The sequence below is a fragment of the Pleurodeles waltl genome, chromosome 8 (assembly GCF_031143425.1).
Source record: "Pleurodeles waltl isolate 20211129_DDA chromosome 8, aPleWal1.hap1.20221129, whole genome shotgun sequence".
NCBI classification, from domain to species: domain Eukaryota; kingdom Metazoa; phylum Chordata; class Amphibia; order Caudata; family Salamandridae; genus Pleurodeles; species Pleurodeles waltl.
Window position 1 is genome coordinate 1,490,446,557 of NC_090447.1, and position 24,950 is coordinate 1,490,471,506.

The 24,950-nt window shown below is 46.2% G+C and overlaps 1 protein-coding gene across 1 annotated transcript in view; it reads right to left on the reverse strand.

The window, feature by feature from the left end:
- Positions 1-1,392: 1,392 nt before the first annotated feature.
- Positions 1,393-24,950, reverse strand: part of FSTL1 (follistatin like 1) — a 119,421-nt gene continuing 95,863 nt past the window's right edge. The window contains exons 7-11 of the mRNA XM_069202698.1: positions 11,784-11,902; positions 11,013-11,125; positions 9,771-9,881; positions 6,585-6,670; positions 1,393-4,453 (exon numbers count right to left, since the gene is read on the reverse strand). Coding sequence (XP_069058799.1) covers positions 4,409-4,453; positions 6,585-6,670; positions 9,771-9,881; positions 11,013-11,125; positions 11,784-11,902 — 474 coding nt within the window. The 3' untranslated portion in view covers positions 1,393-4,408. The remainder of the gene's footprint in view (positions 4,454-6,584; positions 6,671-9,770; positions 9,882-11,012; positions 11,126-11,783; positions 11,903-24,950) is intronic.

Consider the following 24,950-nt stretch of genomic DNA (forward strand, 5'->3'; position numbering starts at 1 on the left):
AAGTCTGCCATAAACTTAGCCATATCTTTTGCGTTCTTTATCCTAGCTGTCTGGAAAGTAGTCATGGCCTCTCCACTTCCATATCCTTGATTACGGGGTCACCAGTCGGTCCTTTGCAGATTGAGGGATCATGTCACATGCTTTGCCCCACCAGTCTGTGCTCCTGAGGTCTTCAGGGCGAGACTCTTATGGAATGTTCATTTTTTCTCTATCTCCACCCTGTTTTTCCCCTTGTATTGTCACTTCAGATTCTGAAGTTCATTACAGGTCTTATTTGACTGAAAGGGAAAGGAATGGGTTAGCATCAGAGACAATGACCTGAATTTCAGTGAAATCCTGACACCAATGTGAGAAATTCATGTTTTTAAGACACTATCAGGTTTTCAGCCAAATGTAAAAGGCCACAACACAGTGATTACAGAGTGAGACTATCCAGGGATCACCCATCCAGTCTTAGACATGTGATTCCCTTTCCATAGGTTGATTCACTTAAGATAGAAAAATCACTTTTTCTAATCAAATAGTTCAAATGCAACTGTTAGGAAAACTACACTTGGATTATAAATTCATCTTTCTCAAATCATTTGGTTTGAGCCTAAAGTTGGTTCAAAACTTATAGTAGAGTTTAATTTCCATTTTAAGTGGTGGGATTTCCTCTTTCCCCTCGCCACTCCCATCTCATTTCTTCCTCACACTTCTCCATTTCTCAGATTTCTCAATGTGCCTCAATTTCATTCCTTCCTTCTCTACTCTCCCCACCAATTGCTCTTCCAGTATTTCTTACCGGAGTATACTCCCCATTTTACGCCTTCTTCTGGTCACTGCCTTGGCTTTACACTTCCTCTTCCCTATTGTATCTACATTCTTTTTATTTACTTTTTTCTTTTAATCCTTCCCTTGTGCTCTCATTGTCTATCTCCCCATTCTCACTAATTGTTTGATGTTTACAAAGTCCTATCTTAAAGCCTCGTTGAAGGCTAGGAATATTTACACTTACCTCGTTGCCTATGAATTGCTGATGGGACTGGCTGACGATGAAATCTGTAATCAGCTGTTTTTATTTCTTCAGGAAGCTGTTTGACCAATAACATCTATGGGCCCTGATTAAGTACCCTGTTGAGTTGGTTACTGCTGTTTTTAAACTGTTTTTTTTTTATTGTATATTTTTTAATCGGTTTTGTATTTGCATTTTATTTATTCACATGTGTATCTTTTGCTTTTATGGTTATTTATGTTAACCTAATAAAGATTTGTAATGATTCAATAATTCGACCCAAATGATTTGAACCCCTCTCTGGGTACCAACAGCTTGTTTTGTGTTTTTATTTAATGTCACCCTGAATTCGTTCATCAAAGTACTCACTTCTGTCAATGAAACAAGGCAACCAAATCTTAAAGGTTTTGTCAATTTTATTTGGCTTGAAGACCACAAAAAAAAACACAACGCAACAAAAACTTAGAAAAACACAGAATAAATGCTTGTAACAATCATCTGGTATATGGATACACACAAATTAAAGGAGGGCAGTCACAGGCAGCCAAGACAATTTGTGTTTTTACATATGGTTTTTAATACTGAAAAAAGATAAATGTAATAAAACAATACAAAAAACAGGACAGCACCTTTCAAAGTAAAGTAAACAGCAACAGAAATACTGCTTGTAACTGCAGGGAAATTGACTCCCCACAAATATGTGGTCCAACTACTGCCAAAGTGATGTAATAGCTCAAAGCTGAACAACAGTACATGTAATTTGCCTTTGGACTCCAGCAGCAGCCGAACCAATCCTTCTGATTTAAGGTTGTCCCACATCTGACACTATTCCAATGATCTAAGTAAACTGAACAAGTTGATTTTAATGGACTTCAACCACAAGAAGGAAACAAGATGGCCGCCACAAGCACGCAACCCCACACTCACGGTAAAATTCTTCTTCTTCAAAAGGTCCACCCAGGCATTGTATAAGACTTTTTTTTTTAAATAAAGAGGGCTTTGCTAATGTTTTGTCCCCAGTATAATAATTGATCAGCAGAGTGTGAAAGCTTTTGTGGTTGAGTGGTGAGGGGAGGTCACTGGGCACCGGCCATGGGTATTCTTTAAAGTGGACATGCGGTGGATTTCCAGATCATTTCCACTTTCTGCTAATGTGTCTTTAAACAGAACTGCTTTTGATACCTGGTGGTGGTGGCTGAGGTTTCCACCCCAATAAATATTCCCATTTAACAGTGGCAAATACTTGCCCATCTGCTATGTTTTGAGCTTTGCACAAGTGGCAATGTTCTCTGACTTCATTCCACCACCACTCCCCTACTCTCAGTTGATTATTGTTGCCTTGTATAACCCCGGCCGCGCCTTGCACAAAGCCGCCAATCAGGATGGGGCATACTTTCAAAATGTGGTTGCAAAAGTGGCAGTGATTATCTTTATGAGTTCTTGGGTGATTCTGGGGACATTTCTGTTGCATTTTCCACTGTAATGAGATGTGAACGTAAATTTGGGCCAATTAGCTGGAACACACCTACCCGCACTGAAGACGAGGGATTTGTTCTGTCCTTCTGCACCAGCGAGTGGTAGAGGTTGGCCCTATTACTAACACTGCACTGAGATGGTCTTTCAGGCACTGCTACGCGCCCTTCTCAGTACATACAGAGCAGAAATGCCTCCAAAACCATTAGAGGTATTGTGGCCATACCCAACAAATAATAATTGTAATACAAGAACAGCATCCAAGCCCAGATCCTCTCGCGACCCTGCTGAAGACATCACGCTCTTTGGTTTTTGTGCACGAAACATGAATGATGATGTCACCAGCAGTGAAGCGAGAGCGTCGGGCTTGGGTGAAGGACATTGCATTACCACGCAAAGCTCAATTGTGCATTTTCAGCTTATTTCGAAGACGAATAATCATTTATATTGTTTGATTTCAAAGCACCACATGATAATACAATATATTAAATAACAAATTTAAAAAAACTGCTAGCTAATGATACAAAATTATATTTTCTAAATAAAAAAAAAGTAAAAAAAAAGGGAATGGTTAGCTGTTCCTTGACACGGCTAAAATAAGCACCTACATGGAGCGTCGGGGGAGCTGGTGCAATTAACAGTGGAAGGAGGCAGGCGAGGCATGCATTTGATGGATGGGGAGACAGCAGAAGCTCAGGCTAGGACAAAGATATGTGGAGAAGCTGGGCAGAGGAGTCAACTCTTTCATTCCCCTCAAAAGCATATCAAAGCACTTTAATGGAAGCAGCAGCCGTGATGGGTGCTTGCTAGAACTCTCGCAGAGCTCTACTACACAAAAAAATTCCTGTTCACCATCCTAGGAATGTATAATTTATTGGAGAAGTAGCTTGTGGAACAGAGTGGGTCTACCTTATTTTGACTTTTTTTACTTTTGAAAACAGAGGGCGATCACCAATTTTCCACAAATGCAGACACCTAAGCATTGTCTTCCAAAATCTAAAACTTGAATGTGTCAACTATCTCTCTACAAAAATTACAACCTGTATTTAATTCCTAAATTAAGCCAAGCTCACTTCCCACAAGTTTAGGGCTGTGTTAATTTACTATTCGAAGTCCGGTCCACCCATACTCGGGGTCAAGTGCCAGGATTTGGCCAGCTTGAAATATAGAAAGGGAGGTATTGATTAACGTTGATTTTCTGGTAGTGTATGTTTAGAAGTTTATGATTTTGCAAAAGATCTTTTAAAAGTCTAGGTTTTCACAGACCCCAAACAATGAAATGATCATCACATCCTGTTATCAAGTCCCTCAAGTGCGCCTTATTTAGAGTCAGCTGCCCTTGTTGTGAGACTGCCTAGCCCCACCGGTTGCCGCATACAGAACCTGTGTGTAATCGGTTTCTGAAACACTTACAACTCTAAAACAATAGTTAAAGATCTAGGTTTTATCTGATCACTCCCAAAAGAAAGCCCTGCCGTGCCTACGTACTTCCTGTTTCCTCTTCTGATAGTTGCCAAAGTTTCCTACCTGCCATTTCTGAGTAGCGAGTGGAAAGGGCAGGAGGGTTGGCACCGTGGCACCTTGCATCCTCATATCACTTCCTTTACCCCTTCCACTACTTGCGCCTCAACCTACATGGTCAAGTTGGTTAGAACAACTGGTTTAAGCTTCCCACTGAAAAAATAAAAAAAAGAGATTTGGGCCCATACACAAATGCTTTGGTAACCCACCCAAGCCTGTGTTTTTAAAGAAATCCCTAACTGAAATGAACAAAACACATTCTTCAAATTAAAAAAAATTGTCGATATAAATTGCAAATATTTATGATCTGGCAAAAGAAGCTCCCTCTGCGCGTCAAACCCTGCGCCGATGAATAGAGATGCGCATGCGTGCTGGGCGCAAATCTTCTTGGCTCCTTCCACTGCAGTGACATCATGTCGTCTATATCTCCTTGCTGCTGATCTTTTTGGACTTTTCAACCGTCTCCTTCAGAAAGAAGAAACATAAATTAAAGGCAGCACTACTCGACAAGGTGATCACTCTCGTTCTCATTTTGTAGTCGCTGAATTGTTTTAGTAAAGTGGAAACCATTCTGTAGACGTTGCGCGGTGGTCATGCCAAAAGCACAATTTTCAAATTTTCACAAGGGAAACTGGGTTAAATCCCGCTTCCTCTGAGAAAACTTCTAACTCGCAGAGGGTTGACCTGGACTTCTATTGAGCAATGTGTTCATATTATGCATTGTAACCACTATCCTATTCATCCCTGTTACATCTAGATGTACTTATGCTGGGCTGTCCTATTCATCATCACACGCTGAATTTCTATAAACTAGGTGCTGCTGTCATATTTATAATCAGTTGTAGACTATCATGCATGGACGCTGATATGCTATTCAAAATCAGAAGATTTAATGTAATAAGTTCATGTGTTGTTGTCCTATTCATCATCACTTGCTGAATGTCTATATCCAGGAGCTGCTGTCCTATTTATAATCAGTTGTAGACTATCACACATGGACGCTGATATGCTATTCAAAATCAGAAGATTTAATGTAATATGTTCATGTGTTGTTGTCCTTTTCATCATCATACACTGAATGTCTATATCCAGGAGCTGCTGTCCTATTTATCATCAGTTGTAGACTATCATACATGGACGCTGTAATGCTATTTAAAATCAGAAGATTTAATGTAATAAGTTCATGTGTTGTTGTCCTATTCATCATCACTTGCTGAATGTCTATATCCAGGAGCTGCTGTCCTATTTATCATCAGTTGTAGACTATCACGCATGGACGCTGATATGCTATTTAAAATCAGAAGGTTTAATGTAATAAGTTCATGTGTTGTTGTCCTATTCATCATCACTTGCTGAATGTCTATATCCAGGAGCTGCTGTCCTATTTATCATCAGTTGTAGACTATCATGCATGGACGCTGATATGCTATTCAAAATCAGAAGATTTAATGTAATAAGTTCATGTGTTGTTGTCCTATTCATCATCACTTGCTGAATGTCTATATCCAGGAGCTGCTGTCCTATTTATCATCAGTTGTAGACTATCATACATGGACGCTGATATGCTATTTAAAATCAGAAGATTTAATGTAATAAGTTCATGTGTTGTTGTCCTATACTTCGTCACACGTTGAAAGTCTATATTTCAGGCAATGCTGTCCTCTTTATCATCAGTTGTAGACTGCCATGCATGGATGCTGATATGGTATTCAAAATCAGAATATTTAATGTAATAAATTAATGTGCTGTTGTCCTATTCATCATCATAATAATACGCTGAATGTCTATAATCCAGGTGCTGCTGTCCTATTTATTTATCATCAGTTGTAGAATATCATGCGTGGATGCTGATATGATATTCACAATCAGAGGATTTAATGTAATCAACTCTTGTGTTGTTGTCCTAGTCATCATCAGGGACTTCAGTGAGTAAGATCCAGCTATACCCACGTGCATTCCTGACCAGCGTCTTTCCACACAAACACCCACGTGCTGGCCTTGAGAGTATGACCAACACACTGCTTTTGCTGGAAATCGCAGAGATCAAATCTCATTCACTCTTTCCAGTCAGGCAACAATGTACGCCTGCATCACCGTTCTAGTGTGGCGGTAGCTTTGGAGAGACATGTTTGAACTACAGGACCTTTTTAGTGGTATGGCTGACTACAGTGTATGAGCTGGTGTCAGCCTGTTCCTAGTGTGTCTACATTGCTGCCTACATTTTAACCATTCTTCTACTGTGTATGTAAAATGGAGATTTGCAATGCTGAAGTCATTTTGTTTTAAATTACATTACTGAGTCATGCCTGTGGTAGGTTCTAATCTCAAATGTAAGATCATACCCTTGCCCATGCCAATTGTTTATCAGAAGTTGCGTCGGTGGAAGGGATTGGAATGGGAGTATGTAAAATGGAGAACCCAGCAATACTCCACCCTCTTCAATCCTCCCCCTCCCAATGAAGGACATACATGGGCACAAGGCTCTAGGAATAAGGTCAGCTGGAGTGACCCAGAGAGAGAAGCGAGAAGAGGAGACCAGGCCATGGGCTGAAGGGAGTGAGGATCAGGCTGGAGGGATGAGAACGTGACTCCTAACCTGGTGCTTCTGCAGCTCCTGCACGTATCTGGTCATCTCTTCCTCTGTCATTTCCTCGCCTGGCTCTCCATCCTTGTGAGTCTTCCCTAAGAATCAGAGGCAGAGGTTAAAAGCAAAGCATTCCCAGTCACAGGTCAGCATTCCTAGCAGCAATACTCTGTGAATCATAGCCAGCCGTTCATAGCAGAGCATTCCCAGACAGGCATCAGCATTCCTAGCAGCAGTACTCTGTGAATCATAGCCAGCCATTCATAGCAGAGCATTCCTAGACAGACATCAGCATTCCTAGCAGCAGTACTCTGTGAATCAGAGCCAGCCATTCATAGCAGAGCATTCCCAGACAGACATCAGCATTCCTAGCAGCAATACTCTGTGAATCATAGCCTGTTGTTTAGGTATGTGTGGGGGAGTTTTTAGAACTTCGTGCTCTGCTCGGAGCGCAGTTATCCAAAACTCTCTGCTAGCCCTTCCAGCAGAACAGAGCTCATCCGGTGCACGCTGCAGCCCAGTGTGGGATGCACAGTGCAAGAGCAGACACTCTGCACTTGTGCTGTGCAGTCCATAACTGGGCTGCAGTGCGCACCGGAGCAGACCAGAGGGAGGCAGCCTCGCTGAGACTCTGTGGATGAAGAGGAGGATCCCTGGGAAGACCCAGGTAAGTCATCGTCTCTTTTGTTGTCGCTTATGCACACTGGTGCACAAACATGGACTGAAATGGCAGCTTTAGCTGAATTCAGGCCAGGACCGTAGGCAGTGAAAGCTGCCGTTTCAGGCATCTTGTGCTCCAGTTTGTCCCGTGTGCACTGCACACTGGGAAGGCCAGTGCACAAGATGCCTGAAACGCCAGCTTTCACTGCTTACAGCTCTCCTGAATGCACCCATCCCGGAAGCGCTAAGCAGGGTCGGGCCTGGCTGACCAGGCCCGACCCTACTTAGCGCTTCCGAGACGGGCGCATTCAGGAGGACTCCGTGGGGCCCGGAACTCGGGCTTCACGGAATTCCACAGAGTTTTTTTTCAGCTCCGCGGAATTCCACGAAGCCAATTCCGTTCACTCCTCCATGGGCCAAATGCCGTTCAAGGCAGAGCGTTCCCATACACACATCAATGTTCTCAGCCTCTGTGAATCATAAACAGTCATTCAAAGAAGAGTATTCCTAGACACGCATCAACATTTTTGACTCTGTTAATCATAGCCGGTCATTCAAAAGCACAACATTCCCAGACACACATCAACATTCTTAGCCTCTGGAATCATCGCCAGTCATTCAAAGCAGAACATTCCTAGACACACATCAACATTCCTAGCAGGAATACTCTGAATCCTACCTAATTTTTTAAAACATTCCCTGACATATGTCAACATTCCTATTTGAAATGTGAATCATAACTAATCACTTAGAGCAGAGCATTCCTAGACACACGTCAACATTCCTAGCCTCTGTGAATCATAGCAAATCATTCAAAGCAGGGCATTCCCAGACACACATCAACATTTCTAGCCGAAATCTCTGTAATTCAGCCAGGATGGTCTGTAAACTATAGCCAACTGTTCAAAGCAGAGCATTCCCAAACATATCAACACTCCTATCCAGACTGCTTCTCTGAACCACAAGCGGAGGTTGAAAGCAGGACATTTCCAGGCATTTATGTACATTCCAAGCTGGAATCCGTCCGTGACCCAGAGCCAGTAGCTGGAAACAGAGAATTCCCAGACACACATCAACTTTGTTGTTCCGGATTGTTTTGTAAAACATGGCCAATGATTCAAAGAAGAGCATTCCCAAAATACATCAACATTCCTAGCCAGATTGCTTCTGTGAACCACAATCAAGGATTTAAAGCAAACCCTTCTAATTGTCATAATTTATAATCGAATTAAGTCATGCATCACCTGAAACTCTTGTTTAATAATGTAGGTGGTTCTGTCCACCATCCCCATCACAGGTTCTAAACTAATATAACTAGATGCTGCTCTCCTGGTCACCATCGGAAGCTTTACTTTAATAAATACACGTGTTCCCATCCTGTTCATCTTCAGACCATGGATCCCTTCCCTCAAACCTCATAACCAGTCTACCCACCCACCAACCCTTGGTACAGGGGTCAGAGAGTGACTACACCCATCCGTAGCGTTAATGGGAATTCACTGAAATTGACTTTAGTTTGCCCTTTCATTCCAGAAGGCAGAGTAGCACAGCACCACTGTTTTATTGCTCAGTGGGTTTAGATTGGAGCCTTTTAAGTTGAAGACCTTTTTCAGTGGTATTGCCAACCACAAGGTCATGACCTTGAGCCAACTTGTAATGGGCTTGTTTAAATATGAGCCATATCCTGCAGAGGTGAAGTCTGTCCTCAAAAAATGTATAATGAAAATAACTTTTAAGAGAAGATGGATGCCTGGGATGTGAAAAGGCAGTTTTAAGTCACAAAGATTGCAATTCACAAAATCACGGGCTTTGCAAACTGTAAAAAGGTGTTGCTATTTATTACAAAAACTCTTTTAGAAGCCAGAAAAATGTTTCTCACTCAGAAATGGGCATTCACGACCCTGTTTGAGTAGCAAACAGAAGGGCAAGAGACAGGGCATCCTATTTGCGATTCAGGTGCAATTGGCAAACCAGTCAAGGTGCAAACTGCACATACCTGGTTTGCGAATGAGAATAGTACATAATGCTCATGATTCCCTCCCAAACAACAGTAGGGATCCCCTGAGCGAAAAAGGGCTAAGCTCTCGCCGTCCTCACTCTCATGCTGTGGATTTCTTCGCCTTTATCTCTGCGGCCCCAGATAGATGTACTACTTTTCTGGGGAAAGTGAAAATTTGTTTTTGGAGTAATACTTATAGACTGTATTGTCTACATTCTGTAGTTCCCAGTGCCAAGAAGTCCTCTTTATGAACGCTGCACCTCTCAAAAAGTTACAATATGAATTTGCAGGTTATGGTACATGTGGTTTAGGACAGGCTTCTCCAATCAGTAGCTCATGAGCTACTGGTAGCTCTCCATCCACCAGTGATTAGCTCTCCTGTGCGCAGCCAACCCTATTAAATTAGATGTTTTTGCCTGTTGTGGTCACTATTACAACCCTAATAACCATGTAATAAGTAGCTTGAGATGATCTTCATTGAACATAAGTAGCTCTTGTTTAAAAAAAGGTTGGAGACTTCTGGTTTAGGAAATACCTACCAGCACATGTCATGGCTGTGCACACCCAGTTCCCGCAGGCACACACACAGCGGTTGCACTCCACCTGAGTCTCAGCTCCATCCTCATAGGATTCATCTTCAAGGGCACACTCTAAGCGAAGGAAGAATAACGGATATTAGGGTGACATTGTGGGTATAGGGGTGGCCAACAGCACCGCCAGGCCCTGAACAGAAACCAGGAGCAGGTGAAGCAATGGGGTTTATAACATGCTTACTGGTGGGGTTAGCACAGGTATACACTGGGCCAAACCTTCAGCCTAAGGCCACACTAGAAAGCTTTCTGTGACTGCCATCAAATGAACTCCCTTGCAGTGCTTTATATTCACACCCTCCCACCTCTGATCTCTACAAATCCTTTATATCACCTATCACATCTCACGCACAGCTTCGCTTCCCACAAAACATCCCAGACCACTGGTTACTAGCTGCACCCCAACTCTGGCCCAGCACGCAAACGCCATCTTGACAGAGACCCCCATACATGACCTGCATCTCCTTTCTCAATGTAGGTACAAGTACCATGTGTTGATACCACTCTGGTATGTAATGCTTTATAAACATAAACTCGTATATTCCATTCCACTGTTTTGTACTCTTCTGCATGCCCCTCTGCTTCTCCTCTTCCCTTGTCTCCCTAATCCTCTCTGCTCTCACTGCCATTTCCAATGTGTTATCTTGTGCCTGACGCTTGATTTTGTCATTTGCTTTGTCCTGCTCTCTGCTACGCCTTCGCCATCCTCTTCTGCCTTTTGATTTGTGTCCCACTTCTGCCCTTATTTTCTTTCACGTTTACTTTTACCCCATCTTGAACTAATTAAGCATATCTCACTAACACCCTCTTAACACTGTTGTTCCTTCTTTGTCCTAATTCTGATCTACTGACTCCTTTGTGTACTTTCCCAATTTATTTTATCCCTCACTTTAACTCTGGTCAGCTTCTTTTTCTTTCCTTACTTTCTTTCTTGTCTTTCTTCCCCCTTTATTCGTAGCTCTTTTGCACAATCTGTACCTACGAGTGCGCGCTCCATCGCTCCATGCTCGCTTGCGCTAGCTCTCTCGCGCTCTCTTTGTCTCTATCTCTCTGCTCCACACTCCCCTTTGACTCTCACAGCCTGTCACTCTCTCTGTCACACTCTTTCTCCCTCCCTCAGATTCTGGCTGTCACTCCTGTGGTCCTCTCTCAAGTGCCCTGGGAGGGCTGAAGGGCAGAGAAGACACATACTTTTCTCTGGAGGGTTGAAAGAAGGATTCAGGCACTTGAGGAACTCATTGAAGCTCAGCTTCCAGTCTGCGTTCTCGTCCGACACCTCGATGAGAGCATCAACGCATAGACCCCTGCAGGAAGAATAAAGAGAGCGTTATACCCTATAGGCTCAGGGCTGTTCCCACCTTTGAGGTTTTTCTCACCCTGGTCATGGTCCACTTTCCGCGAGATCCTCTCCCACCATGTCCAGCACCTGACCAACCAAAGTTTTCCTGGCCTACATAGAGCAACATCCAGTCTCCTCTTCCACACATAGTACGTGAGCAGGCAGAGGGACCCTTGGTCCATATATAAAACCAAAGCAACCAGGTTGCCTCTTGGGTAGTGTGCAGTACCACAGCAACCGGACAGCCGCCTGGCACATATCTGGTATCGAGGAAGCTGTTTGGTCCCATGGGCTATATACAGTACCCAGGCAGCCACTTGATTTCCTGGCACAAATACAGCATCTAAGCAGTCATAGTTTAAATACAGTACTTTGGCAATAGGTTGGTCTCCTGGCCTATATGGAGGCCCTTGCATGTAACCATTTGGTCTCATGGAATAAATGAATTCCCAGGGCACATGGCTGTATAGACAACCTAGACAGCTGGCGGGTCCCATGTTTATGTACAGTACGCAGGTACCTGCTCGGTTCCCTGGCCCATCACAGTGCCTGAGCAGCTGCTTGGTGACATGTCTGTATATGCTACATAGACAGCTGGTTGATCCCATGTCTATATACAGTACCTGAGTAGCCGGTTAGTCTCCTGATCCATGTACGTGGTGATGTTGATGGCCGTCTCATTCTGCTCCACAAACTTCAGGAACTCGCTGGAGTCCAGGCGGGAGTCTCCATCGTCGTAGCTCTAAGGACACAAAAGTAAAGTCGATCACCAGGTGTTGGCTGCCGCAATGTTATGCACCAAAACATGAAGAATGGAAAGTCTTGCATCGATTTGGGCCACTTGCAATGACTCGATGCGTGTGCTCTTCCATAGATTTTTAGCTTGTGTTTACAATTACAGGAGATGAAGCACTTGCAAATCGGCCATAGTACTGCCCCAAACAGCAATCAAGCAACTTGCCAAGACAGGACCTCTCCAACATGTGGACATGCAACCCAAGACTTAATTCACCACGGTTGGCAAGTTAGAGACTTAAGTTTGTTATCAAAAACTTTTATGTTTATTGGCCACGTAGGCAGTTGCCTTGTAGGGCCACCACAAGAGGACACAGCTTGGGGGCCGCGCATTACAGTTAGTCATAGTGGCACCTCTTATGGCTGAATCCCAAAACAAAAACATTACCCCAAAAATAAAAAGAATCAAGTACAGTTCTCTGGATCCAGTCATCAGATGGTGGAATAAGGCACAGGATGTCAATCTAGAATAGGTTCATGCTGCCCTTATTGGTAGAGGCTCTGAACATCTGTAGGAAGTTGGCTCTGTATGTGCTATTTCAAAGTAAGGAATAGCATGCACAGAGTCCAAGGGTTCCCCTTAGAGGTAAAATAGTGGTAAAAATAGATAATACTAATGCTCTATTTTGTGGTAGTGTGGTCGAGCAGTAGGCTTATCCAAGGAGTAGTGTTAAGCATTTGTTGTACATACACATAGACAATAAATGAGGTACACACACTCAGAGACAAATCCAGCCAATAGGTTTTTGTATAGAAAAATATATTTTCTTAGTTTATTTTAAGAACCACAGGTTCAAATTCTACATGTAATATCTCATTCGAAAGGTATTGCAGGTAAGTACTTTAGGAACTTCAAATCATCAAAATTGCATGTATACTTTTCAAGTTATTCACAAATAGCTGTTTTAAAAGTGGACACAGTGCAATTTTCACAGTTCCTAGGGGAGGTAAGTATTTGTTAGGTTAACCAGGTAAGTAAGACACTTACAGGGCTTAGTTCTTGGTCCAAGGTAGCCCACCGTTGGGGGTTCAGAGCAACCCCAAAGTCACCACACCAGCAGCTCAGGGCCGGTCAGGTGCAGAGTTCAAAGTGGTGCCCAAAACACATAGGCTAGAATGGAGAGAAGGGGGTGCCCCGGTTCCGGTCTGCTTGCAGGTAAGTACCCGCGTCTTCGGAGGGCAGACCAGGGGGGTTTTGTAGGGCACCGGGGGGGACACAAGCCCACACAGAAATTTCACCCTCAGCAGCGCGGGGGCGGCCGGGTGCAGTGTAGAAACAAGCGTCGGGTTTTCAATGTTAGTCTATGAGAGATCTCGGGATCTCTTCAGCGCTGCAGGCAGGCAAGGGGGGGGTTCCTCGGGGAAACCTCCACTTGGGCAAGGGAGAGGGACTCCTGGGGGCCACTTCTCCAGTGAAAGTCCGGTCCTTCAGGTCCTGGGGGCTGCGGGTGCAGGGTCTCTCCCAGGCGTCGGGACTTTGGATTCAAAGAGTCGCGGTCAGGGGAAGCCTCGGGATTCCCTCTGCAGGCGGCGCTGTGGGGGCTCAGGGGGGACAGGTTTTGGTACTCACAGTATCAGAGTAGTCCTGGGGTCCCTCCTGAGGTGTTGGATCTCCACCAGCCGAGTCGGGGTCGCCGGGTGCAGTGTTGCAAGTCTCACGCTTCTTGCGGGGAGCTTGCAGGGTTCTTTCAAGGCTGCTGGAAACAAAGTTGCAGCCTTTCTTGGAGCAGGTCCGCTGTCCTCGGGAGTTTCTTGTCTTTTCGAAGCAGGGGCAGTCCTCAGAGGATGTCGAGGTCGCTGGTCCCTTTGGAAGGCGTCGCTGGAGCAGGATCTTTGGAAGGCAGGAGACAGGCCGGTGAGTTTCTGGAGCCAAGGCAGTTGTCGTCTTCTGGTCTTCCTCTGCAGGGGTTTTCAGCTAGGCAGTCCTTCTTCTTGTAGTTGCAGGAATCAAATTTTCTAGGGTTCAGGGTAGCCCTTAAATACTAAATTTAAGGGCGTGTTTAGGTCTGGGGGGTTAGTAGCCAATGGCTAATAGCCCTGAGGGTGGGTACACCCTCTTTGTGCCTCCTCCCAAGGGGAGGGGGTCACAATCCTAACCCTATTGGGGGAATCCTCCATCTGCAAGATGGAGGATTTCTAAAAGTTAGAGTCACTTCAGCTCAGGACACCTTAGGGGCTGTCCTGACTGGCCAGTGACTCCTCCTTGTTTTTCTCATTATTTTCTCCGGCCTTGCCGCCAAAAGTGGGGCCTGGCCGGAGGGGGCGGGCAACTCCACTAGCTGGAGTGTCCTGCTGGGTTGGCACAAAGGAGGTGAGCCTTTGAGGCTCACCGCCAGGTGTGACAATTCCTGCCTGGGAGAGGTGTTAGCATCTCCACCCAGTGCAGGCTTTGTTACTGGCCTCAGAGTGACAAAGGCACTCTCCCCATGGGGCCAGCAACATGTCTCGGTTTGTGGCAGGCTGCTAAAACTAGTCAGCCTACACAGATAGTCGGTTAAGTTTCAGGGGGCACCTCTAAGGTGCCCTCTGGGGTGTATTTTACAATAAGATGTACACTGGCATCAGTGTGCATTTATTGTGCTGAGAAGTTTGATACCAAACTTCCCAGTTTTCAGTGTAGCCATTATGGTGCTGTGGAGTTCGTGTTTGACAAACTCCCAGACCATATACTCTTATGGCTACCCTGCACTTACAATGTCTAAGGTTTTGTTTAGACACTGTAGGGGTACCATGCTCATGCACTGGTACCCTCACCTATGGTATAGTGCACCCTGCCTTAGGGCTGTAAGGCCTGCTAGAGGGGTGTCTTACCTATACTGCATAGGCAGTGGGAGGCTGGCATGGCACCCTGAGGGGAGTGCCATGTCGACTTACTCGTTTTGTCCTCACTAGCACACACAAGCTGGCAAGCAGTGTGTCTGTGCTGAGTGAGAGGTCTCCAGGGTGTCATAAGACATGCTGCAGCCCTTAGAGACCTTCCTTGGCATCAGGGCCCTTGGTACTAGAAGTACCAGTTACAAGGGACTTATCTGGATGCCAGGGTCTGCCAATTGTGGATACAAAAGTACAGGTTAGGGAAAGAACACTGGTGCTGGGGCCTGGTTAGCAGGCCTCAGCACACTTTCAATTGTAAACATAGCATCAGCAAAGGCAAAAAGTCAGGGGGCAACCATGCCAAGGAGGCATTTCCTTACACAACCCCCCCCCCAAACGAAAGAGGATGAGACTAACCTTTCCCAAGAGAGTCTTCATTTTCTAAGTGGAAGAACCTGGAAAGGCCATCTGCATTGGCATGGGCAGTCCCAGGTCTGTGTTCCACTATAAAGTCCATTCCCTGTAGGGAGATGGACCACCTCAACAGTTTAGGGTTTTCACCTTTCATTTGCATCAGCCATTTGAGAGGTCAGTGGTCAGTTTGAACTAGGAAGTGAGTCCCAAAGAGGTATGGTCTCAGCTTCTTCAGGGACCAAACCACAGCAAAGGCCTCCCTCTCAATGGCACTCCAACGCTGCTCCCTGGGGAGTAACCTCCTGCTAATGAAAGCAACAGGCTGGTCAAGGCCATCATCATTTGTTTGGGACAAAACTGCCCCTATCCCATGTTCAGAGGCATCAGTCTGCACAATGAACTGCTTAGAATAATCTGGAGCTTTGAGAACTGGTGCTGAGCACATTGCCTGTTTCAGGGTGTCAAAGGCCTGTTGGCATTCCACAGTCCAGTTCACTTTCTTGGGCATTTTCTTGGAGGTGAGTTCAGTGAGGGCTGTCACAATGGATCCATATCCCTTCACAAACCTCCTGTAATACCCAGTCAAGCCAAGGAATGCCCTGACTTGAGTCTGGGTTTTTGGAGCTACCCAGTCCAGAATAGTCTGGATCTTGGGTTGGAGTGGCTGAACTTGGCCTCCACCTACAAGGTGTCCCAAGTAAACCACGGTTCCCTGCCCTATCTGGCATTTGGATGCCTTGATAGAGAGGCCTGCAGATTGCAGAGCCTTCAAAACCTTCTTCAGGTGGACCAGGTGATCCTGCCAGGTGGAGCTAAAGACAGCAATATCATCAAGATAAGCTGTGCTAAAGGACTCCAAGCCAGCAAGGACTTGATTCACCAACCTTTGGAAGGTGGCAGGGGCATTCTTTAAACCAAAGGGCATAACAGTAAACTGATAATGCCCATCAGGTGTGGAGAATGCTGTTTTCTCTTTTGCTCCAGGTGCCATTTTTATTTGCCAGTACCCTGCTGTCAAGTCAAAGGTACTTAAGAATTTGGCAGCACCTAATTTATCTATGAGCTCATCAGCTCTTGGAATTGGATGAGCATCTGTCTTGGTGACAGAATTGAGCCCTCTGTAGTCCACACAAAACCTCATCTCTTTCTTTCCATCTTTGGTGTGAGGTTTGGGGACTAAGACCACTGGGCTAGCCCAGGGGCTGTCAGAGCGCTCAATTACTCCCAATTCCAGCATCTTGTGGACTTCCACCTTGATGCTTTCCTTAACATGGTCAGATTGTCTAAAGATTTTGTTCTTGACAGGCATGCTGTCTCCTGTGTCCACATCATGGGTACACAGGTGTGTCTGACCAGGGGTTAAGGAGAAGAGTTCAGGAAACTGTTGTAGGACTCTCCTACAATCAGCTTGCTGTTGGCCAGAGAGGGTGTCTGAGTAGATCACTCCATCTACTGTGCCATCTTTTGGGTCTGATGACAGAAGATCAGGGAGAGGTTCACTCTCCGCCTCCTGATCCTCATCTGTTACCATCAACAGATTCACATCAGCCCTGTCATGGAAGAGCTTAAGGCGGTTCACATGGATCACCCTCTTGGGGCTCCTGCTTGTGCCCAGGTCCACCAGGTAGGTGACCTGACTCTTCCTTTCTAGTACTGGGTAAGGGCCACTCCATTTGTCCTGGAGTGCCCTGGGAGCCACAGGCTCCAGAACCCAGACTTTCTGCCCTGGTTGGAACTCAACCAGTGCAGCCTTTTGGTCATACCAAAACTTCTGGAGCTGATGGCTGGTCTCAAGGTTTTTGGTTGCCTTTTCCATGTACTCTGCCATTCTAGAGCGAAGGCCAAGTACATAGTCCACTATGTCCTGTTTAGGCTCATGGAGAGGTCTCTCCCAGCCTTCTTTAACAAGGGCAAGTGGTCCCCTTACAGGATGACCAAACAGAAGTTCAAAGGGTGAGAATCCTACTCCCTTCTGTGGCACCTCTCTGTAAGCGAAAAGCAGACATGGCAAGAGGACATCCCATCTCCTTTTGAGTTTTTCTGGGAGCCCCATGATCATGCCCTTTAATGTCTTGTTGAATCTCTCAACTAAGCCATTAGTTTGTGGATGGTATGGTGTAGTGAATTTATAAGTCACCCCACACTCATTCCACATGTGCTTTAGGTATGCTGACATGAAGTTGGTACCTCTGTCAGACACCACCTCCTTAGGGAAGCCCACTCTGGTAAAGATACCAATGAGGGCCTTGGCTACTGCAGGGGCAGTAGTCGACCTAAGGGGAATAGCTTCAGGATACCTGGTAGCATGATCCACTACTACCAGGATATACATATTTCCTGAGGCTGTGGGAGGTTCTAGTGGACCAACTATGTCCACACCCACTCTTTCAAAGGGAACCCCCACCACTGGAAGTGGAATGAGGGGGGCCTTTGGATGTCCACCTGTCTTACCACTGGCTTGACAGGTGGGGCAGGAGAGGCAAAACTCCTTAACCATGTTGGACATATTGGGCCAGTAGAAGTGGTTGACTAACCTCTCCCACGTCTTGGTTTGTCCCAAATGTCCAGCAAGGGGAATGTCATGGGCCAATGTTAGGATGAACTTCCTGAACAGCTGAGGCACTACCACTCTCCTAGTGGCACCAGGTTTGGGGTCTCTGGCCTCAGTGTACAGGAGTCCATCTTCCCAATAGACCCTATGTGTTCCATTTTTCTTGCCTTTGGACTCTTCAGCAGCTTGCTGCCTAAGGCCTTCAAGAGAGGGACAGGTTTCTTGTCCCTTACACAGCTCCTCCCTTGAGGGTCCCCCTGGGCCTAAGAGCTCAACCTGGTAAGGTTCAAGCTCCAAAGGCTCAGTTCCCTCAGAGGGTAGAACTTCTTCCTGAGAAGAGAGGTTCCCTTTCTTTTGCTGTGTTGCAGTTGGTTTCCCAACTGACTTTCCTGTTCTCTTGGTAGGCTGGGCCATTCTTCCAGACTCCAGCTCTACTTGTTCACCCTGTGCCTTGCATTGTGCTCTTGTTTTCACACACACCAGTTCAGGGATACCCAGCATTGCTGCATGGGTTTTTAGTTCTACCTCAGCCCATGCTGAGGACTCCAGGTCATTTCCAAGCAGACAGTCCACTGGGATATTTGAGGAGACCACCACCTGTTTCAGGCCATTGACCCCTCCCCATTCTAAAGTAACCATTGCCATGGGATGTACTTTTCTCTGATTGTCAGCGTTGGTGACTGTGTAAGTTTTTCCAGTCAGGTATTGGCCAGGGGAAACCAGTTTCTCTGTCACCATGGTGACACTGGCACCTGTATCCCTCAGGCCCTCTATTCTAGTCCCATTAATTAAGAGTTGCTGTCTGTATTTTTGCATGTTAGGCGGCCAGACAGCTAGTGTGGCTAAATCCACCCCACCCTCAGAAACTAGAGTAGCTTCAGTGTGGACCCTGATTTGCTCTGGGCACACTGTTGATCCCACTTGGAGACTAGCCATACCAGTGTTACCTGGATGGGAGTTTGGAGTGGAACCTTTCTTGGGACAGGCCTTGTCTCCAGTTTGGTGTCCATGCTGTTTACAGCTATGACACCAGGCCTTTTTGGGATCAAAGTTTTTACCCTTGTACCCATTGTTTTGTGAAGAGGCTCTGGGCCCACCCTCCTGTGCAGGTTTTTGGGGGCCTGTAGAAGACTCTTTACTATTTTTAGTTTTGGTTGTCTCATCACCCTTCCCCTGGGGAGTCTTTGTGACCCCTTTCTTTTGGTCACCCCCTGTTGAAGTCTTGGACACCCTTGTCTTGACCCAATGGTCCGCCTTCTTTCCCAATTCTTGGGGAGAAATTGGTCCTAGGTCTACCAGATGCTGATGCAGTTTATCATTGAAACAATTACTTAACAGGTGTTCTTTCACAAATAAATTGTACAGCCCATCATAATTACTTACACCACTGCCTTGAATCCAACCATCTAGTGTTTTCAATGAGTAGTCAACAAAGTCAACCCAGGTCTGGCTCGAGGATTTTTGAGCCCCCCTGAACCTAATCCTGTACTCCTCAGTGGAGAATCCAAAGCCCTCAATCAGGGTACCCTTCATGAGGTCATAAGATTCTGCATCTTTTCCAGAGAGTGTGAGGAGTCTATCCCTACACTTTCCAGTGAACATTTCCCAAAGGAGAGCACCCCAGTGAGATCTGTTCACTTTTCTGGTTACACAAGCCCTCTCAAAAGCTGTGAACCACTTGGTGATGTCATCACCATCTTCAAATTTTGTCACAATCCCTTTGGGGATTTTTAACATGTCAGGAGAATCTCTGACCCTATTTATATTGCTGCCACCATTGATGGGTCCTAGGCCCATCTCTTGTCTTTCCCTTTCTATGGCTAGGAGCTGTCTCTCTAAAGCCAATCTTTTGGCCATCCTGGCTAACAGGAGGTCATCTTCACTGAGAGCATCCTCAGTGATTTCAGAAATGTGGGACCCTCCTGTGAGGGACTCACTATTTCTGACTAACACAGTTGGAGACAGGACTTGAGGGGTCCTGTTCTCCCTATTTAGGACTGGAGGAGGGACATTGGCCTCCAAGTCACTAATTTCTTCCTCTGTGAGGTCATCATCAGAGGGGTTGGCTTTTTCAAACTCTGCCAACAGCTCCTGGAGCTGAATTTTGGTAGGTCTGGAGCCAATGGTTATTTTTTTGATATTACAGAGAGACCTTAGCTCCCTCATCTTAAGATGGAGGTAAGGTGTGGTGTCGAGTTCCACCACATTCATCTCTGTATCAGACATTATTTTGCTAAGAGTTGGAAGACTTTTTAAAGAATCTAAAACTGTTTCTAGAATCTAATTTCAAACTTTTAACAAACTTTTAAACTCTAAAAGACAATGCTAAACAGGGACTTAACACACAAGGCCCTAGCAGGACTTTTAAGAATTTAGAAAAATTTCAAATTGCAAAAATGAATTTCTAATGACAATTTTTGAATTTGTCGTGTGATCAGGTATTGGCTGAGTAGTCCAGCAAATGCAAAGTCTTGTACCCCACCGCTGATCCACCAATGTAGGAAGTTGGCTCTGTATGTGCTATTTCAAAGTAAGGAATAGCATGCACAGAGTCCAAGGGTTCCCCTTAGAGGTAAAATAGTGGTAAAAATAGATAATACTAATGCTCTATTTTGTGGTAGTGTGGTCGAGCAGTAGGCTTATCCAAGGAGTAGTGTTAAGCATTTGTTGTACATACACATAGACAATAAATGAGGTACACACACTCAGAGACAAATCCAGCCAATAGGTTTTTGTATAGAAAAATATATTTTCTTAGTTTATTTTAAGAACCACAGGTTCAAATTCTACATGTAATATCTCATTCGAAAGGTATTGCAGGTAAGTACTTTAGGAACTTCAAATCATCAAAATTGCATGTATACTTTTCAAGTTATTCACAAATAGCTGTTTTAAAAGTGGACACTTAGTGCAATTTTCACAGTTCCTAGGGGAGGTAAGTATTTGTTAGGTTAACCAGGTAAGTAAGACACTTACAGGGCTTAGTTCTTGGTCCAAGGTAGCCCACCGTTGGGGGTTCAGAGCAACCCCAAAGTCACCACACCAGCAGCTCAGGGCCGGTCAGGTGCAGAGTTCAAAGTGGTGCCCAAAACACATAGGCTAGAATGGAGAGAAGGGGGTGCCCCGGTTCCGGTCTGCTTGCAGGTAAGTACCCGCGTCTTCGGAGGGCAGACCAGGGGGGTTTTGTAGGGCACCGGGGGGGACACAAGCCCACACAGAAATTTCACCCTCAGCAGCGCGGGGGCGGCCGGGTGCAGTGTAGAAACAAGCGTCGGGTTTTCAATGTTAGTCTATGAGAGATCTCGGGATCTCTTAAGCGCTGCAGGCAGGCAAGGGGGGGGTTCCTCGGGGAAACCTCCACTTGGGCAAGGGAGAGGGACTCCTGGGGGCCACTTCTCCAGTGAAAGTCCGGTCCTTCAGGTCCTGGGGGCTGCGGGTGCAGGGTCTCTCCCAGGCGTCGGGACTTTGGATTCAAAGAGTCGCGGTCAGGGGAAGCCTCGGGATTCCCTCTGCAGGCGGCGCTGTGGGGGCTCAGGGGGGACAGGTTTTGGTACTCACAGTATCAGAGTAGTCCTGGGGTCCCTCCTGAGGTGTTGGATCTCCACCAGCCGAGTCGGGGTCGCCGGGTGCAGTGTTAAAAGTCTCACGCTTCTTGCGGGGAGCTTGCAGGGTTCTTTCAAGGCTGCTGGAAACAAAGTTGCAGCCTTTCTTGGAGCAGGTCCGCTGTCCTCGGGAGTTTCTTGTCTTTTCGAAGCAGGGGCAGTCCTCAGAGGATGTCGAGGTCGCTGGTCCCTTTGGAAGGCGTCGCTGGAGCAGGATCTTTGGAAGGCAGGAGACAGGCCGGTGAGTTTCTGGAGCCAAGGCAGTTGTCGTCTTCTGGTCTTCCTCTGCAGGGGTTTTCAGCTAGGCAGTCCTTCTTCTTGTAGTTGCAGGAATCTAATTTTCTAGGGTTCAGGGTAGCCCTTAAATACTAAATTTAAGGGCGTGTTTAGGTCTGGGGGGTTAGTAGCCAATGGCTACTAGCCCTGAGGGTGGGTACACCCTCTTTGTGCCTCCTCCCAAGGGGAGGGGGTCACAATCCTAACCCTATTGGGGGAATCCTCCATCTGCAAGATGGAGGATTTCTAAAAGTTAGAGTCACTTCAGCTCAGGACACCTTAGGGGCTGTCCTGACTGGCCAGTGACTCCTCCTTGTTTTTCTCATTATTTTCTCCGGCCTTGCCGCCAAAAGTGGGGCCTGGCCGGAGGGGGCGGGCAACTCCACTAGCTGGAGTGTCCTGCTGGGTTGGCACAAAGGAGGTGAGCCTTTGAGGCTCACCGCCAGGTGTGACAATTCCTGCCTGGGAGAGGTGTTAGCATCTCCACCCAGTGCAGGCTTTGTTACTGGCCTCAGAGTGACAAAGGCACTCTCCCCATGGGGCCAGCAACATGTCTCGGTTTGTGGCAGGCTGCTAAAACTAGTCAGCCTACACAGATAGTCGGTTAAGTTTCAGGGGGCACCTCTAAGGTGCCCTCTGGGGTGTATTTTACAATAAGATGTACACTGGCATCAGTGTGCATTTATTGTGCTGAGAAGTTTGATACCAAACTTCCCAGTTTTCAGTGTAGCCATTATGGTGCTGTGGAGTTCGTGTTTGACAAACTCCCAGACCATATACTCTTATGGCTACCCTGCACTTACAATGTCTAAGGTTTTGTTTAGACACTGTAGGGGTACCATGCTCATGCACTGGTACCCTCACCTATGGTATAGTGCACCCTGCCTTAGGGCTGTAAGGCCTGCTAGAGGGGTGTCTTACCTATACTGCATAGGCAGTGGGAGGCTGGCATGGCACCCTGAGGGGAGTGCCATGTCGACTTACTCGTTTTGTCCTCACTAGCACACACAAGCTGGCAAGCAGTGTGTCTGTGCTGAGTGAGAGGTCTCCAGGGTGGCATAAGACATGCTGCAGCCCTTAGAGACCTTCCTTGGCATCAGGGCCCTTGGTACTAGAAGTACCAGTTACAAGGGACTTATCTGGATGCCAGGGTCTGCCAATTGTGGATACAAAAGTACAGGTTAGGGAAAGAACACTGGTGCTGGGGCCTGGTTAGCAGGCCTCAGCACACTTTCAATTGTAAACATAGCATCAGCAAAGGCAAAAAGTCAGGGGGCAACCATGCCAAGGAGGCATTTCCTTACAACATCTATGACCAGAGCTGGGCCACTGTACTGAAAGATCGTTCTCTACTGCCTGAAGTTGCAACATGAACATGGACACACTGGTGTCTAGACTAAGCCCTTCCAGTGCTTTACGCCATCATTTAACAATGAAGAATTGGTGATGATACCCCAATCTGTAAATCAGTAATGTACTCCCAAGATGCAGGGGACTCATTGGTAGCATCTGGTGGTATAACAGTCTTGAAAACATTTTAAATCTTACAACTTTTAAATGAATACACTTAGAAAGCACCAAACATGACCAGGGTTCTCATTACTAGAGCAGCAGCGTTGTACCGCCCCCCTCCCAGAGGGGTAGATACTGTGGTGTAAAGAAATGCCTCTTTTTCTATGGTCACCCCCAAGTTTTTTGACTGATGCAGCAGGTTTTTCAACTCTGAGAGTGCACTGAGTTCTGCTAACCAGACCTCAATGCCAGTGCCTGACCATAAAGTGTGTGTCGAATTGGCTGTCCCCAACTGGAAATGGCTAACGTATCTGTAACCTTGGAAACATAACCTAGTAGATGGTACCCTGGGCATGTAGGTTAGCAGGGTACCCCAGGGCTTGCAACACTGGTTACGCTACCCTGGAGGGCCTCTGCATAAAATGAGTCCCCAAGTTTGCCACTGCAGACTGGTAGAGCAGTTGTGTACTTCTAGCCAGACTTTTCCATTAAATATCAATTGCAATGTCACTAGTTCCCCTGGACAGCTGTTTAAGTCACAGGCCTACCGAGTCCTAGGCAGGATGCAACATATAACATGTGCAGGACATGTATTTTACATGTCCTGACAGCAAACATGCTAAGCTATTGCTTTTATTATGGAAAGACTTGGTCACCCAATTGGCAAATGCAGGATTACAACCTGGTCCTGCAGCGGTGCTAACTCCTGACGGTGCTACCAAAGTGGGTACCGCGAGGTGTGGTACCGCGAGGTGTTAAAGAACTGGTTACATTAAGCCCGACCTGTATCTGAAGTCAAAGTTAATGTCATTTGTTGCAGTGCAAGCGTTTACAAAGCTGCCATTTTGTTGCCTTTAAAACTCCTGTGTCTTGCCAGGCACTGGGTATTATGTGTCAGATCCTGAGGGCCCCCGGAGAAGTGAGGAATCTTCAATTCTAGTCTTGATTTCAAACCGTTTGTAGCAGAAGTAAACCCTCATTTGTGAGTGACATAGTTTTGGGGCGGAAGGGTGCACGGGAAACTAAAGATGTGCTATGGTGATTACGTTTCTGACTGTGAGAGCAGAAAACCTATTATCTAATCTTCGCTTCACAGGTTACCAAATTGTCTGCCTCCTGCCAAATCATTAAATTACAAATATTTTCCAATTACACATTGATTGCACACACAGACATTTGGTTTTAGAGTTGATATCCTCAAATCCCCGGCCCTCTCCCTCTTGTGATCACCTTTAGGAGTAAGAGAGCTAGGCACAGCATGCCCCATCTTTGGCCTTTCTCTATGGTGCACGTCCTCGGGAAGGAATGCTACTCTAAGCGAGAGTGTGGTCAGTCCATGAGCTCGCTCTGTATGGATCACCTCTCGAAGAGGAGCAAGACCCACTGTTCTCAATTATTGGTCATCTGTGTTTGGATCACCACGAAGAGAATGGAAGCAGGGCTAAATGCACTCTCCCTCTCTCTACAGACCACCTCTAAGAGCGAGAGCTATCATGCCCAGTCACTGGCCTCCCTCTACAGAGATAACAGATCACCTCCAGGAGTGAGGCCCAGAGTACTCAAGCATTGGCCTCTCGCTACAGAGATCACCTCTAGGTGCGAGACCCAAAGTATTCAGTCACTGGCTTCTCTCTAGCGATCAGCTGTAAAAGTGAGGCCCAGCATGCTCAATCTTTGAGTCTATCTCTATAGAGATCACCTCTAAGGGTGAGGCCAAAAGAGCTCAATCATTGATTGGCCTCTCTCTCTATAGACATAACCTCTACGGGTGATGCCCGGTGTGCGCACTCATTGGTCTCTCTCTCTCTCTCTATCGCTATATATAT